The following is a 17,632-nucleotide window of genomic DNA, read 5'->3' as shown; positions in this document are numbered from 1 at the left end:
AGCTCAAAATTTAGAGTCTAAACTTCTTTTCTTGGATATATTTAGGGTTTGAATACAAAATTCTAAATGGGTTCAAGTTCATTATTTTGATGCCTTACAATTTGTATTTGAATTGAAATTGGCACTTTAACTTTATTGAAATCAGCATAATTATTTTAGACTTTTGGGCAAAAGAAAATTTTGTTCTTTCAAAACAATTCTGCACTTTCATTCCTGTAAAAATTTGAAAAGCATTTTTCTCTAAGTGAATCAATTTTACTAAAAGAAGCAAATGATACTAACCCAAAAACAAACTTGGCTTATCAGACCCCACACTTCTTTAAACACCAAAAAAAATCCCGATACAATAGGTACTTGACTTTTATATACCAATTTTCAATGTGAATTTTGCTTGGGGTTTTGACAACCAACTTGGCCCATATTCATGGTTAAGCATCACATATACAAGACCTGACAATTGCGTCCAATCTTTTTGAGTTTTCATAAAGATTCTGTGGTTCTGCTCGTCTGAAATCCTACAGACAGCTGCTACAAATACAGTTTTCATGACACTAGTAATTGCGCAGTCATGGCAGCAATTATGACATTATACCAGCTATGCTTCAATTGGATTGTTGAATTTGTTTACAACAAGAAGTTGAATTGTTTGGATAATTTGGGAAGGCAACAAAACTTTTCTGGAAATTTATCTTGTACTATAGACTGGATGGAACCCCTTTATGGTTTGTAACTTTCTTCTCTCTTTGCTGCAAGCTTGCATTCTTTTAATCAGTTTTGGTGGCATCTACTTTTACAGGAGAGCAGTTGTACCTTACAAGGCTTAGATTAGCATTATCTTTTTTTGCTTAAATTGGCTATCATTTTAAGAGCTGTCTAGGTCTGGTGCAACTTTTTTTTTACTCATTTACGGCAGACTTCAAGGATTCTATAGGGATATTAGTATCTCCTTTATTGTCTGCCATAGCTGTATGAAGCTATCAGTTTTTTGAGATGTCAATAAAGTTAGAACCAAGTGTAGAAATGGAAAACTTATGGGTGTAGAATGGTGAAGATAAGTGTATAAAGACATAAGGAAGCAAAAGTGCTAGCTAATACAAGTTATCTCTGGAAAGTTTGATTTGACACTTAATTAGTAAAGCCGCTTTTAATCTTTTTTCTTTTTATTAACTTCTATAATTCTAATAGCTTGAAGGGATGATGAACTGTATTGTTAATTGCATGAACTTTTACTGCTCCTACTTATTAACAATTGATGGATATTTTTGCTGGTTGTTTTTTCTTTTTGCCTCTGTGATGACCTGTTAAAAGTGTAGTTTTCTTGATGTGCTGATTTGTTTATATGCAGTGGATATGGAATAGCCGCACTGGCACTAACTGCTGTAATTAGGGCTCATGATGGTCGTGGTCCACATACCATGCTTGAATCTACCATTTTGCAGACACTTGGTCTTTCTTCTGCAGATGAACTAATTGGGTATTTATCTAATTTTGGTCTTGATATCTCTTTATTGCAACTATTTTTAAAAATCTAAATCAAATTGTTGATCAATCAAATATAGCAGAAAAATGTGAATGAATGTGCAATTAAGAAAGTTTTCATATTTGTGGTCCCTTGTCATCTATGGATTGATGCTTTAATTTATGGCTTACAATTGCCTCCTAGAATTTCTTTGCAGTTTGTGATGTCAATTAAAGGATATTAATAAATCACAAAATTAGTCCACTGAGAACTCATATTCATTTGCACAAATTGCGCCAGTCATTTTGTGTCCTTTTAGGGTAGGTTGAATTTTCATCCATAACCTTTCAATTTTAACATTATACTTCATGACCTATCATAAGTGTCACTATAATCTTTTCATTAGTCAAGCAATAAGAAGCCAACTAATCATGTAAGCAAGATGAGGCATGCCATACAGCAAATGTGGGGCTGGAAAAAACAAGGTAAATTGCACTTATCATCTGTAACCTTTCTATAGAATTTCACTTTCAACTAAAACAATTTAATTAAGCCTGACCTTTTAAAATGGTTCAATGTGATTAATCTTTTGTATTGCCATAAAAAAATGGACAGAACCTCACATGCAAATGTATAATTAAGTATTAATGAAGCAACCACATTATAACTCTTTTTGTTTTTCCTTTTCTTTTCTTCTTTTCCCTTTTTCTTATTGCCCCTTATTCTCTTTTCTTGCTCCTTTCTTACATGTCTCATATCTTTCTTTGCAGTGTCAGAAACCTGAACTGCTAACCCCTCTCTACTTTTCCCTTATATTCAGACCAGTTACCATGTTGCCCAACTAGCCTTGCTGCTGGCACCAGCACAATTCTTGATTTTCCTTTGTATATCCTCTTTTCCTCTTTTCTATTTCTCCCAAAATTTTTTCCTTGCTTTACCCCTCAAAGCTCAAAGAACTTTTAACATAAATCTCAAAATTCCAGAATTTATCAATTCATTTGTCTTATAAACTCATATTTTTTTCATGATAGACTAGTTATAGACTTTATTGGGTACATGAGTTAAATTCTGGATTTACTATTTTTTTTGAACCTTCATTTTCTAGATTACTTGCCACAGGTGTAATCTTAGCTCTTGCTTCCATAGCCACTTCCATACAATTTCTAATGGCAGTCAGTCAGATGGATGATACTGAACCACGCACAAGTGGTTACAGTGTTATGTTGCTATTGAAAAACTGATGGATGATTATGAAACTGCAAGAAAAGTCATGGATGACGAGTGGAATTTACCTTATATGTCTATCCTCTCTTGCCGCATGGCAGGCCACTTGTTGCTTATAGGGTCATTTTCGTCAACTTTTTAATTGCTAATTATAGAAGGATGATATGAACAAGATTATAAAAGGTCATGAGGTACTACATTTCAATTAAATGGTCATGGATGAAATGAAACTAAATTTAAAAGGTCTCAGATGATGGATGCAATATATCCTATTAATTTTTGTACACAGGTCTTTGTTTTTATTTTTTTGAACTAAATTATCATGTAGGAAGTTTATTTTCTCTTCTCTCACTGTTTCAGAAACTTCTCAGAAATGGTTTGGTAGTGTCACTAAGTTGGTAACATCAACTAAAGTATGTGGGATAGATTGATATAATCATAGTTTCATGGTTTAGTTATAATAAAATGTTGAATTTCATTTGTTTTTCTCTTATTGATTTAGGTGGACCTATGCAGATCCATCATGGGCTCGCATTGCAGCACTTGTTCCAGTTGTTGTCTCTTGTGCAGAGGCTGGTGATGAAGTTGCGAATAAGATCTTGAAAGAGGCAGTTCAAGAGTTGGCTTTAAGTGTAAAAGCTGTTGTTCAAAGACTTGGCTTGTGTGGTGAAGGTAGGGCATATCAAGCCAAATCTGAAATAAAAGGAGAATTCTTTTGTTTGGTTGAATTATTCCTATATACAAAAGCAAAACATTCTTTGTAGCGTCAGATAGTGCAGTATTGATTAAATTTAACGCAAAGATATTTGATTCTTGTAGAAATTCTGAATATATGGAGAACACGGGTTTATTTGTTATATCTTCAGACATAATAAGATTAGAATTGACTTTGTAGCCTAGATGAGATATCATGCTGGTGATTTTGAACATAATCGGGGGTCTATTCAAATCCAACACCCCCCCCCCCCCTCCCAATGGCATTGGTCTTTAAATATATTATTGTTTAGGTTGTAAGGGCAATTCTCCTGTGCACTTCTTGTGTTTACAAGTGCTGCATTTGGTTAGTATCTGCTTTATTTGGATTATAACCTTGTAATGTCCATTTCCCTTATTGTTAGGTCCTAATCTTTTGCATGCTCATTTTAACGCTGCTAAGCATTTTCTTATTACCATGGGTCATTCATGTAGCTGTTGAATCTTAATGTATTTTGCTAAACTCATGTGATCCCAAGTCATAACAAGTAATTTTCTATATTTTTATTTTCTCCCTTCATTTCTCCGCCATAAATTATTTGATTGTTTGAAAGCTTTATACAACCATGCAGTCTTCTTATTGTTACTAGTATTGTGATCATCAGTTCAGTAACTACTATCTGTTCTTGCGAAATAGCATATTATGTACTTTTGAAGTAATAATGTATAACTTGGAAATCTGTCCCTTGATAGCTCTGCCATAGGTGGATTAGAATATGCCAGCTAAATTTCCATTTTTATGCATCAATCCTTGCAGATGAAAAAAATTCCTTTCCTCTTGTTATGGTTGGTGGTGTTCTTGAAGCAAACCAGAGGTGGGACATAGGAAGAGAAGTCATGGACTTTATCTCCAAGGACTACCCCGGGGCCCTTCCAATTAGGCCAAAGGTAATAATAGTTAAGTCTAGTCCGAGTGGCCGGTACAAGTATCATCCACATTATTATGTTTGATGTGCAGTCATCATTTTTTTGGCTGCTTTACTGACAAAAGTTATCACATGTTCTTGCTATGAACATTAGCAGAGTGGAACTTAAATGGAGATGCAAAATGCCAAAACTGCTGTTTAGGAATAAATATCAGAGTTAATATCAGACCTGCAAAACATACAAGAAGATGAGATAAATGAATGGCAATTTGTTCCTGCTCAAGTGGGTCTGTTGGCTGGCCTGCACCATCAGACTAGTACTTTTGTCTGATAACTAATTGTCATGGCAAGTACAGAATCATTTGTTATGCCTTGACATGGTTTTGGGATGGGGCAGGTTTAAGCTGAACCTGCCTGCATGTAACTTTTCATTCTGTAGATAAGGATTATACACTATTACTCTGCCCATTAAATATCTCACGAGACACTTAATTCTTTCTTTAAGTCATTGCTCTATCCAAATTAAATGTCTTAGAAGAATGACTGTGAAACTTGTAGGTGACAGACTGGTAGATGGTAGTTCTTTAGTGCAAGGGATGGGTAGGATGGAAGTCCTCCTGGCCTAGCACTGTCCAGTTGCCATCACTAGCATGCTTTATGCAAATGCTAAATGTGTTGTTTTATGCATATCACAACTTACTTTTGGCTGTTTTCTTGTATGAATTTCAGGTGGAGCCTGCGGTTGGAGCAGCATTGCTAGCTTGGAACGAACTCATGAAAGAATGTCTTCAGGAAGCGTATCGAAGCTGATCGTTCATAAATCATGATTCAGAATTCAATTGTACAGCACAAGGATAAACTAAAAGGGAAATAAGCAGCTTGAAATGAAAACTATAAGGCGGTATAGTATTAGGCATTGTACGAGTCCAGTATCTGTGAGTCTATGTCTTACGGTAGATTTCGTTGTCGATTTCAGAATTCTGATAGCTCCGTGTAACAGCTGTTGCATGTCAAGGTGTAAACAATTTAAATAGAAAATTATGGAGCAGTGGCATTCCTGTACTGCAATGGCTATTATACAGCCAATGATTTATCTTCTTAGGTATTTCTTTTAGGGGGTAATGTTTTCAGAGGTGGTCTTTTTATTAGCAAAACAAGAGCAATAACCAAAAATGGAATCTCAATTGGATGCAATGCAACTGCTATATGCCAGTCTCATATCTAACCTCATTTAAAATATGTGATTGCAGCTGCTAAATACTCTCAGTACCTGAATGAGCTGCAGCAGGAACAGATTAATCATGCATTTCCCTCAGCAAGGATATCAATGTGCCTTGACCCCTGCTGTCTCGGACTGTCCTACTATGTTCTGGTTTTCATTAACTGCTTTGCTGTGTACTACAATCCTCATTGAGTTTCTATACTAGCCCACCATCACTTCACTTCTGAAGCTGCTAGGTTAACTTAGATATCCTACTGTTTCTTAGTTAATGCATGTTCCTTTTGATAGCATCTAACTCTATGTTGTTTAACCACCGGCAGTTGAACCGGTACAGGGACAGTATTGGTCTTTTGGGATTTAATTGGTTGATCCAACCAGTTCAATGTTACTGTAAAAAACGGTTCGACACTTCCTTTTGCCCCCCTGTTTGACCTTGCCTTTCAGGACACCCGGTTCAGTACATATTTTGAATCTGACTGGTGAAATGACCGGTTCACAGACACAGTCAAACCAATCGGTTTAGTCGGATTGCGAAGTATTAATCAAAGCTAGCGTGGATGCATCATGCATGACTTTTGAACGAAAGGACCATGGACCATGCCATTTGGTCCGAAAAAGTGTGGACAGTTACAAATGCATAATAGGTAATTTTGATCAACCTCAAGGGCTAAAACTTTGTTGTGCCTATTGGAACACCATGTGGCCTCCGTCTCATCTGACCATTTTAGCGTTTCCAATTCCATCGAAGATAAAGTAGGAACGAAAGGGACAAGCCAATGGGTAGCAATGCTGCCTAAAGAAAAAGAAAATTAAAAAAAAAGGGGAAAAACATATAAAATCCCCTAAGATTAAATTAAAAAGTATACTCTTCCCGTTGCATTTCAACTCTTTTTATTAGGTTATATTTAATTAAATATTTATAATTTCAATTATGTAAATTTTTGTAATTAATTGTCATTATTTATATTTTTTAAAATGTAATTTTGTATTGAATAAGCCAGGAATTGGAAGTTCCCTACACTGCTATATAAAACAAGGACCCAGCTTTTGGGGTGCTAGGACAAGAGCCAACCATCATAATATACCAAAAACAGAACCACCTCTACAAACATAAAAAGCAAAGGTTAAATATTAAATCTTAAAATAAATTATTATTTATTATTTTATATTACATTGTGACCATATGACATATTGATGTGTTATAATAGATAATGACATAACATGTTTTAGATGATGTGATAATACGATCATGTGAAATTTTTATTTTTTATATTAAAATTACATTAATATTATGTGAATATATTTAAATTGAATTTAAGATAAATTTGATTAAAAATGTAATAAAAAAATAAATATTATAATTAAAAATAAAAATAATAAATTTGTCTCTTCAACTACTAAATCTCGTACGAACATCTGATTGTGATTACAAAACACGATGGAATGTAATTTAGAATTTGCCCTAATTAAATTGAGTTAGAAGTGAAAAGTAAAAGACGAGAGTAGTGTAAAGCGGTTGGGTCGGGTCGGGCCCGTGTTTTGTTTTTCGGTCAGAAGAGAAGGGGCCCCATTTAGCGTTGGGCTGGTGTCCCAATCGGGTGGCCAACAACCAGAGAGACTGCTTGAGGATACGAAAATGGAGATTTTTTTTTTTCTTTTTCATTTTTTGTTTTGGGGGGAGGGTGCAAGGGGATGCAGGGCCCACGTTGATTGATGAGGTCAAGATAAACATCCAAGGGCCAAGGGTAATAGTAAGGTGAGAGTTTAAAAACGTCAAAGTCCTTCCTCCGCATCTCCTAATTTCTCTTTGATTTTTTTTTGTTAATTCTTACTGTAGCAACAATAATAATAATAATAATGAGTAAGAAAAAGACTGACTTTCACCCAGGATAACAAAAAAAAAAATGACAATTGTATTAATTGAATGCGGATTTCATGTCTCTCTCTCTGTCTCTCTCTTCTTTCCAGCTACTGTCCAGTCCTTGAGCTCTCTCTCTCTCTCTCACACACACACAGTCAAAAAAAAAAAAAAACTCCTAAACCAATAAAAAGTGTCATTTTCTAGCTTTCAACTCAACTGAGCAGCTCCAGTAATCAGACGAAAGGGACACTTGCGGGGGTGAGTTAGAGTTGGGGAAAGCTTTGAATTGGAGATCTGGTGAAGAGAAAGCTAGGGTTTAGCTTGGGAGAGTTTGGATTTTTTGAATGTGAACAGAACCTAGGAGCAAGAAGCATGATCTGAGCTTCATGATGCCCTGCTGAGTAAAGGTAGTTAGCTTTTTTGGATGTTGATTTTAACTTAAGTTGAGAAGCTTCTGGTGGAGAAAGGGGGGGTGGGGGGTGGGTTTTTCTCTTCTTTTTCTTTTAGCTATGGCTTTTGTAGGAAACCTGAATGTGCTTCTTATAAGAGGGGTACTTGTAATTGCTATTTCAACCAACTACTTTTTTTTTTTGGTTTTCTATTGAGAAAAAAATACCTCTTTTTTTTTTTTTGAGATTTGAAGAATGAGACTCTCTTCATCAGGGTTTAATCAGCAAACTCAGGAAGGTAAGTACTTTTGGCTTTCTTTTTATTTTTTTAAAGTATTTCCTTTTAAGTATACAATTGCATAATCTTGTAAATTTGTGAAATTATGAAGTTGTGAAAGATTTTTGTACAGGGGAGAAGAAATGTTTGAATTCTGAACTTTGGCATGCATGTGCGGGTCCTCTGGTGTCCCTGCCGCCTGTTGGAAGCCGGGTTGTTTACTTTCCCCAAGGTCACAGTGAACAAGTAAGTATGCCTGCATCGTTTCTCATGCTTTCTTTCGAATTTGATTCTATTTTTTCATATGTGCTTACGAAAATAGTTCACAAGTAGCAGTTTCAAGGATGATATATAATTTTGAGATGCTGTGTAAGGATGTACATTAGTTGTTCATTTATATGTAAGAATGGAACCTAAACCAGCCGTTTCGGTATTGCTGAATTTCATTCCTCTAGTCTAGTTGTTAACGCATGATTTGCTGTTTGCTCATCTGAACTAACAAACAAAAGTACTTGCTGTTTGCTCATCTGAACTAACAAACAAAAGCACGCTATAAGGGACTGTGTATTTTGTTTCTAATGTTTCAGCATGCTATCGGTGGTTTATGATTCAATTTGCAGGTTGCTGCTTCGACCAACAAGGAAGTAGATGCTCACATACCAAACTATCCGAGCTTACCCCCACAGCTTATCTGTCAGCTTCACAATGTTACTATGCATGTAAGTTGAATGCTGCATATGTTACTTTCTGCTTATGGAACTTTAGTTGGTTGCTTATCAAGGTGTTTGTTCTTTCAAGTACAGGCAGATGTAGAAACAGATGAAGTGTATGCTCAAATGACCTTGCAGCCACTGAGTCCGGTATGGGAACTTGACCTTGTACGAAGATTAGTGCTTGCTATACTTGTCATTATTACTTCTTGACTTGCAAGCATTCTTGTAGCAAGAGCAAAAGGACGTATATCTACTGCCTGCAGAACTGGGTAATCCCAGCAAACAGCCAACCAACTATTTTTGTAAAACACTGACAGCAAGTGACACAAGCACTCATGGAGGATTTTCTGTTCCTCGCCGCGCCGCTGAAAAAGTCTTTCCTCCTCTTGTATGTTTTAGTCGGTTACAAGCAATTCAATTTACTAGCTTCTGGTTTTAATTGAATTAGTCTCACTCATTCTCTCTTTTATTAATTCTTTTAAGATTTTTATTGTATCTTCAGGATTACTCCCAGCAGCCTCCAGCGCAAGAGTTGATTGCCAGGGATCTTCATGATAATGAGTGGAAATTTAGACATATCTTTCGAGGTGAGTGATTAAAATAACTTTGTCCAAAATTGTTTTCCAGCTTAATCTTTTAAAGAATTTTTAAATTATCATGATTTCATTGTTTTATTTGTCATCACTCCTTATTTATTTTTGTTCTCAGTTTATATCCAGTTTATTAACTTTTTGAAGAAATTGTTGGTTTAGTTTTGAAGGTGCTGTAACGTTTCTTAAACCCTTGGGTGTTTCGTATGGTTATATCTAAAAGTTTGTAAATCCAATTTACAAAGAATAATTGAGATGATGACCTAGGAAATATCTTTGTTATATTGTTTTTCTGCATCAGTTATTGCTCTAGTTAAATTGTGGCTAAGGATCTCTGGGACTGAGATTTAAATTCTTTCTTTTAGAGTGATTAATATGCAAATCTTTCAAAGTGAAGTTAGTTATTTGTGATAATTAGAAAAAAGTACTGGAACAGGAAATGTTTAATAAGGTATTAAGATTAATGTGTTCTTGCACTCTGTGTTGGATGTATGCTATTTTTTGAATTTTGCCCCAACAGCATATCCATTTGTTTAGTAAGTGTTTGTTGTTTCTCACCTTGGAATGTTCAGAGTTTCTAGGTTATCTCATCCAGTACTGAACTTTGGTTGATGTTGGTGTTAACGCATTGTGAAATGTGATGACCTTTTCAAGAGCTTTTCTCATTTCGTGAAATATATGCTTCAGATTGTAGACGTGTTATGTCTGATAAACTTGAAAATAACAAATGTTTCTGGCAATTTACGAAAGTTGATTTGGCTTTAAGCCCTTCATGTTGTGGCTTTTGAGTGCTTAAGTCCTTTTCCTTTCACAAGAAATGTAAGGGCATTGTGAAGATTAATCAGCTGTCTATGATTGCTGAAAACAGCTAATGAAATGGGTAAGTCTTGGCTAATGATGGTCATCTGGTAGTAATTCTGTAAGATTAAAGTTTGAAGACTTCCTGGGGATATTTTCGGTATGCATTATTTATTTGAGGGGATCAAATGTTGTATGGAACAAGAATGATGCATTAATGGAGTAATTTGTCCTCTCCACCCCTTAATTTTTGGACAAATCATTGTCAGATGGATATTACTCTCATTCTGCTATTTCTTTAGGCCATTTGGGTGTTGGATTCAACTGAAGCTTTACCTCATTTTCGATCATGCATTGCCAGTTAAAGAATCAGCACATTTTTTAGTAGTTCCTGTAGGAATATGTTCAGATTTACTCTTGTGCTTGAAGGGTAGCATTCACTGTGGGACATTGGGAGCTGTTTTTGGTGAATCAATTTGTATTTTGAGAAGATATATGCTTTTTTATTCGATGAAAAGGCTTTGAATTGCAATGGGTGAAATTCCAACTTCTAATCAATTTGTCTCTGTTCTCATATGCAGGCCAGCCAAAGAGGCATCTTCTGACAACTGGGTGGAGTGTTTTTGTTAGTGCAAAGAGACTTGTTGCTGGTGATTCAGTCCTTTTTATTTGGTAAGTAACTTTTCCTGTTATCCAAATATAGAATTTATAAATATTTCATTTTACAAGTACTTTTGCTGAGTGATTGGCAGGAGTAGTAATAGCTGACGTCCCCCTGACAGGACTTGAAACAATCTAGTGCAATAATTTTGCTTAGATAGTTTGGCTGAAAAAAATTTTCTGAATGCATCTTCTATAATAAAGTATTCTTTTCTATTTCTCGTTTCTAAAGTGACATGCCTAGTGATATGTATCCTCTTTTGTGCCCCATTTACATGGGGCACGGTATTAGTGCAGCTTTACTGCTTTTTCTCTCCATGCTACTAATCAATAAGCTTGCTTTCAGTTATAATCTTTCTGGGGTTTTTTTTTTTAATGTTAATTTTTATTTTATTATCTGATATCTTCTACCAGGAATGAAAAGAATCAATTGTTGTTGGGTATCCGGAGAGCAAGTCGCCCTCAGACTGTTATGCCGTCTTCTGTTTTATCAAGTGATAGCATGCACATTGGTCTTCTTGCTGCAGCAGCTCATGCGGCTGCAACGAATAGCCGTTTTACTATATTTTACAACCCAAGGTTAATTACCTAATCTAATAATGGAAAAGACTGATGCTGTTACAACATAAGATCTTGTTCATTTAAAGTAGCTTGATTGCAGGGCTAGTCCTTCAGAGTTTGTCATTCCTCTTGCCAAATATGTTAAAGCTGTCTACCACACTCGGGTTTCTGTTGGCATGCGGTTTCGAATGCTGTTTGAGACAGAAGAGTCAAGTGTCCGCCGGTAGGTCTTAATACTCTTAAATATTTCACAATTCTGTGGTGTTTTCTTCCACAACAATTATTTGTTATTTTCCTCTAAGTTAATTCTTCTATCTTTATAAGTCAATGTGACTGCAGTATCATTGGCAAATGTAAGTGGCTGATTAGTAACTTGAGTGTCTTTGTATCAGATATATGGGTACAATAACTGGTATTAGTGACTTAGATCCTGTTCGCTGGCCAAATTCACATTGGCGCTCTGTTAAGGTTTGTTTGAAGTTTCCATCTATGAGTGTGAATTGAGTTGCCAATGCTATATTCATTTTTATTTGTGTTTTTGGCTTAAAAATACGATGTGTTCGTTATTATCTGACATAAATCTTACCTTATTAATCCCAGGTTGGCTGGGATGAGTCCACTGCAGGGGAGAGGCAGCCAAGGGTGTCCTTGTGGGAGATTGAACCATTAACAACCTTCCCTATGTATCCATCACCCTTCCCCCTGCGACTGAAGCGACCATGGCCATCTGCACTACCCTCCTTCCATGGTATGCTAGAATCTTTGCTAAGAATGGTTGAAATTACACATATAGCTTCTCGACTACACCTAAAGTTAGGGGTTTTCCTTATCTATACTGAATCAATTTATTTTGTATTACCAGCTTTCAAAGATGGTGATATGAGCATCAATTCCCAATTGATGTGGCTTCAAGGTGGGGTTGGAGATCAAGGAATTCAGTCTTTAAACTTCCAAGGATTTGGAGTTGCACCCTGGATACAGCCAAGGCTTGATACTTCTTCACTACCGGGAGTACAACCTTATCTTTACCAAGCAATGGGAGGTGCAGCATTTCAGGACATGAGGACAGTTGATTCATCCAAAATAGGCTCTCAGTCTCTCTTGCAATTCCAGCAACCCCAGAACACATCCAATGGGACTCCTGCTCTGATTCAGAGGCAGATGTTACAGCAGTCACAAACACAAAATGCCTTCCTTCACAGTTTCCAGGAGAATCAGACCACTGCACAAGTTCAGCTTCTGCAGCAGCTGCAGCGCCCCCATTTGTACAATGATCAGCGACAACAGCATCAGCATCAGCATCAGCATCAGCATCAGCCACAACATCACCAACAGCAACAGTCTCAACAAACGCAGCAACTGCCGCAGTTGTCTGTTCCACAGCAGATTTCCAATGTGATATCTGCATTTCCTTCTACATCAGCCAGCCAGGCCCAGTCCTCATCTTTGCCAGTTGTTGCTTCACAATGCCAGCAGCAGACGTTTCCGGACTCCATTGGCAATTCTATAGCCACATCTGATGTTTCTTCTATGCATAGCATCTTAGGTTCATTATCCCAGAATGGAGCTTCCCATTTACTCAACTTGAATGGATCAAACCCTATTATCTCTTCTTCTTCTTTGTTGTCCAAGCCAGTAGCTGTTCAACCGCAGGTTTCATCTGGAGCAACTAACTGTGTACTGCCCCAGGTTGAACAGTTGGGAACGGCACAGTCAAATGTATCTGAACTTTCTAACTTATTACCACCGTTTCCTGGAAGGGAGTATTCTGCTTACCATGGTTCAACTGATCCACAAAACAATCTTCTGTTTGGGGTTAGCATTGATTCCTCATCTCTTATGCTGCAGCACGGGATGACAAACATGAAAAATTTCGGGAATGAAAATGATTCATTGTCTCTGCCATATGCTGCTTCAAATTTCACCAGTGCTTCAGGCACAGATTTTCCACTTAATTCAGACATGACTACCTCAAGTTGTGTGGATGAATCAGGTTACTTGCAGTCTTCTGAAAATGTGGACCAAGTAAACCCTACAACCGGAACCTTTGTGAAGGTAATCTTTGCAAATGTATCTTTGCTTGTCTTTAAATGGGTGAATATATGGGATTTGTCTTGTTGTGAGCAAAGCTTGATCATGTGGATCACTGCTAATGGATCTCTGATATAATGCCCAACAGACAACAGTGGGTATGAGTTTTTCAATTGTAGCTCTTTCTTCAGTGATACAAGCTTATCGGAGGATACCATTGCTAATCAAGAAACAACCATTCCTTTTTTGTATTTTGGCTGACAAAGTCAATTGGTTAATTTTTAGTCTCTTAAACTCTCATACTGTTGTGTTTAGATGTGGTACCTTTGTATTTATTTCAAAAACTAATTACAGTATTATGCCGAGTTTCTTATGTGGCTTGCAATTGACATGGTTTTTGACCTTCTGCTTGTTGACAGGTTCACAAGTCGGGGTCTTTTGGGCGCTCATTGGATATTTCCAAGTTCAGCAGCTATGATGAGCTGCGCTGTGAGCTCGCTCGAATGTTTGGCCTTGAAGGCCAATTAGAGGACCCTCAGAGATCAGGCTGGCAGCTTGTATTTGTTGACAGGGAGAATGATATTCTTCTCCTTGGTGATGACCCTTGGCAGTAAGTTCCAAACTGTGCTTTATTTATTTTATAAATTATCTATGACTGTCTAAATGATATTTACTTTCAAATCTTTCAGTTGTTACACAATTTTATAAGTTTTGCACCAAATTTACTTATCCATCCACTGATTCATAAATTTTGTTATTAGTCATCCTGCAATCTTTTGGATCTATCCCTCAAGATGGGATTCCAAGCTTTAGAACCTTTCATGCATTTAAATTTTAAAGTATGTTTCCTCAAACATTCTCTTCCTTGATGTTAGCTCTCATTTATTTGCTTATTGTCTTTTAATTTCATTTTTTTCAGTGCTGATTCTTCCTACATACTTGTGTTGAAAATTTGCACATACCAAGCTACTGTAATGCTGATTAGGTTTCCTGCACTGTAGGATCTTTAGAATTATCCAAATCTCAGATAGTTGGAGATTAAGTGTTCTGAGATTGAACTAAGGAATAGGATTCTAGCAAATGATTGAATTTTGGGGCTTTGAAGTTTCTGTAACTAAAGGTGCAGTCATAAGTGTCAGAATTGATACATACCAAAAATAATGAGAAAAAAATCATTAAAGAAATAAAATGAAAAAGAAAAAACTAAGCAGTCAGGAAGTAAGCAACCAGTTGTGCAAGCTCAAAGCTGCTGTGAAAGGCTGCAACAGTATTTATTTTATTGACAGAGATGACGAGGATGTATAGATTTTCATTATTATCAGCTGCTTAAGTTGGGTTTTTGATACCAAGCCAAACTATTTAACTTGGGCTGTTGAAACCAATATTTAAGCCCTTGTAAATCACATCCTACTGAAATAAAATTTGCTATTTCCTTAAATATACAGAAAATCAAAACTTGATTCTACCCCCTTTATAAGCTCCAATCAGTGAATTTAATGGAGATCATAATATTCACATATTTTGGTATTTAATCTTCTCTTGACATATGCTTGCTGTCTGCATCATGAGACTATGCTGAGAATTAAGGAGTTAGCTGGTTTGGATCGAATTCTTGTTGTGGTTTGGGAGTATCTAGGTGATGTAGCAATGCTTGCTAGACTTATTTGTCTCAAAAGATTTAAAGATCCAAAACTTGGTGAAAGTCTTCTAGATTTGATTTCTAAGAATGGAAAACATTTAAATTGGATTTTTACCATGGTATTAATCTACAATTGACTGACATTTTAGAAGAGAGGGACTCAGCTTACCATGAGAAGGGTTGGGACCATAATTCTAAAACAATGCAGTTTTATGTCCAGAAAGTTGAGTATTTTCAAGAAGAGTAGAAGTATTGGAAATGATACTGGAATGTGGTTTTTACTATGGTTTAGAAGTAATTGTGTGGAGGCATCAATCAAAGGTAAATTAAAAATGGATTTTGATTCTTTGGTTGTGTGATTCAGGGTTAAGGATGCTCCAATGCAAAAAAGTGATATAAATTGGGGATCAGGCAGTCCGTCAGGGAAAAAAAAGATCAAAAAGGGTAGAGGACCATAGAGTGCTGTAGGAATATTACATATCATATTGGCTTTGGTGGAACTGAAAAGAAAGAGATTGTTGGTAATGTGCGGTTTAGAATTGAAGTATTTGTTGATGCAAAACAGTATCAAACATTTGCAAGGATTAAAGAGGGGTAAAGGTTGATTTAACGGCATGTATGGTTTGCGAAATGGAATAGAGGGAGAATGGAGAACCATTTTGTGGGAATAGAATAAGGTAAGAAAAGATTAGAATGGTTATTATGTAGTTTGGTTTATGGAATGGAATTGTCATTCTGATATTGTCCCAATATCTGGTTGGCAAGAATGGCTTTGAAATAGCATAGGAATAAGTGATAAGAGGACAAAAATGCCTTGGATTATAATTTAATAGTATTTTGCCAAAATACCAAAAAAGGAGTGGAAAAGAAAAGGTTTTAGAAAAAATAAATTGATCAAGTGAAAAGGGGTGAAAGGAAGAGAGAAAGGGGGTTTTGATGGTGCCAGTCGGTGTAGACCAATGGTAGTTGGTCTCTAGGGTTTGCTTAGAGAGAGGAGTGAGGCTGGTGAGAGAGAGAGAGGAGGAGGAGGAAAAATAAGGGGTTTTAAGGTTAGGATTAGAGTTTAGTATTGATATGCTAGAAATTTTACAAATTGGCCAAGGTTATTTTTGTCCAAAAAGATTTATTGAGCTATTCATTAATGCATTAAATATCCTATACCAAGGCGGTCGGGAATGATGATTCATGGACTTTAACAGATAGTGGATCTCATGGAATAGTCATTCTTTAGGGCAAAAATGAACCAACCATTGGAATGATCATCTCATCAAAAATAGCACCGGAATGGAATTGGCCATTCCAGTGAACTAAACATGACTTAAGAGGTTAAAGTTATGATTGCATTTGTACAAGTTTATAGTCTTGATTGAAATAGAGAAATGAGGTATATAACCAAGCTTAAATGCTTTGGATTTATGATTTAGTTGATTGTGGGTTCCATCACTAGAATAGTGTGACATTATAGTTTAATTTATGTTTCATGTATTATTTTTTCAGTTTCTTTATGATGCTGACCACATCTATAGATCTTCTAAATTTTTTCTTTTCTCATTAATTATTTCCCTGGTAGCACATGGTATGTTAATCTGTCCAACTTCACATAGCTTAGCTCTTGAGTTAAAGTAGAAAGACAAGTTCAATGATGATTGTAATAGATGTCTCTTTATGCAAATTTATGTTTATGTAGTTTACTCCTGGCGTGATGTTTGCCAAAGCATCAGAAGAAAAATTAAAATCTTCTACACTCTTTCATCAGAGTTGTGCAATGTTAGTGAGCTGATGGACTGCTCAAGAGTTGGTTTTAGTGGATTAATTTTTTTTTCATTTTTGTTGTATGTTTTGTGCTTATCAGGGAATTTGTGAACAATGTATGGTATATCAAGATACTATCTCCACTTGAAGTGCAACAAATGGGGAAAGAAGTCCTGAATCCTGCCGCTTCTGTCCCAAGCCAAAGGCTTACCCATAGCAGCAACAACTGTGATGACTACATGAGCAGACAGGACTTGAGGGGTTCTGGTAATGGACTTGCCTCTATGGGTTCTCTTGAATACTAAAGGAGAATGCTCCTGAAGTTGGGGATTTGAAATGGAAGTTGCACTGATGAATGTTGTAGCTGTCTTATGGCACTGTTTATGTACGCATGGATTGTTAGAATTCTTTGGAACTTTTACCTTTTTTTCTTTTGTGGTAATTGAAATGTATCGCCTGTTTAAGTTGATATTAAAGCTTGTGTGTCGGAATACTGCTGTAAATTATAATAGGAAATATTTCTAACACTTACGTTATAGTCCTTTAGAGCACAAGGATCTATTAGGATAATCCCATTATGTTATCAGCAATTTGTTGGCTGCCCTGTAATTTATATCATCTACTGTTTCTAAAACGGCAGTTCATAAATGAACAACTTATTTGAACGTAGACTTATCTATGTTTTACACATCTTAACTATATTTTTGGATAGATAATAATCTGACTCTCCAATTATTCATAAGAAGTAAAGCTCGGTGAATTCGTTTTGTACTATTTTCTTATCATTTGTGCGCGGTCATTCTGTCCTAATGCTTTGAACAAAATAGCATGTTACCA

General features: G+C 36.1%; 2 protein-coding genes across 3 annotated transcripts in view; both read left to right on the top strand.

Moving 5' to 3' along the window:
• Window positions 1-5,395, top strand: part of LOC110409266 (Actin-like ATPase superfamily protein) — a 7,645-nt gene extending 2,250 nt beyond the window's left edge. Inside the window, exons 4-7 of the mRNA XM_021418558.2 lie at window positions 1,346-1,474; window positions 3,186-3,355; window positions 4,194-4,324; window positions 5,032-5,395. Coding sequence (XP_021274233.1) covers window positions 1,346-1,474; window positions 3,186-3,355; window positions 4,194-4,324; window positions 5,032-5,112 — 511 coding nt within the window. The 3' untranslated portion in view covers window positions 5,113-5,395. The remainder of the gene's footprint in view (window positions 1-1,345; window positions 1,475-3,185; window positions 3,356-4,193; window positions 4,325-5,031) is intronic.
• Window positions 5,396-7,467: 2,072 nt separating this feature from the next.
• Window positions 7,468-17,470, top strand: LOC110410120 (auxin response factor 6-like). 2 transcript variants are annotated; one of them, XM_021419718.2, is made up of 14 exons: window positions 7,468-8,072; window positions 8,185-8,297; window positions 8,672-8,770; window positions 8,855-8,911; window positions 8,994-9,152; window positions 9,267-9,351; window positions 10,734-10,824; window positions 11,227-11,391; window positions 11,474-11,596; window positions 11,766-11,841; window positions 11,974-12,121; window positions 12,236-13,428; window positions 13,824-14,014; window positions 16,896-17,470. In XM_021419718.2, exons 1-14 carry the CDS (start codon window positions 8,030-8,032, stop codon window positions 17,098-17,100), a joined length of 2,748 nt encoding a protein of 915 aa, XP_021275393.1. In that variant the 5' UTR covers window positions 7,468-8,029; the 3' UTR covers window positions 17,101-17,470. The 2 variants fall into 2 exon arrangements, with proteins under 2 accessions (XP_021275393.1, XP_021275392.1); XM_021419717.2 differs by having other exon boundaries at window positions 8,173-8,297.
• The last annotated feature ends 162 nt before the right edge of the window (window positions 17,471-17,632 follow it).

The sequence above is a fragment of the Theobroma umbraticum genome, unplaced genomic scaffold (assembly GCF_002168275.2).
Source record: "Theobroma umbraticum cultivar Fairchild unplaced genomic scaffold, ASM216827v3 scaffold_44.0, whole genome shotgun sequence".
Lineage (NCBI taxonomy): Eukaryota > Viridiplantae > Streptophyta > Magnoliopsida > Malvales > Malvaceae > Theobroma > Theobroma umbraticum.
Note: the sequence above shows the minus strand (reverse complement) of the source record. Positions and strands in the feature narration are given on the sequence as shown.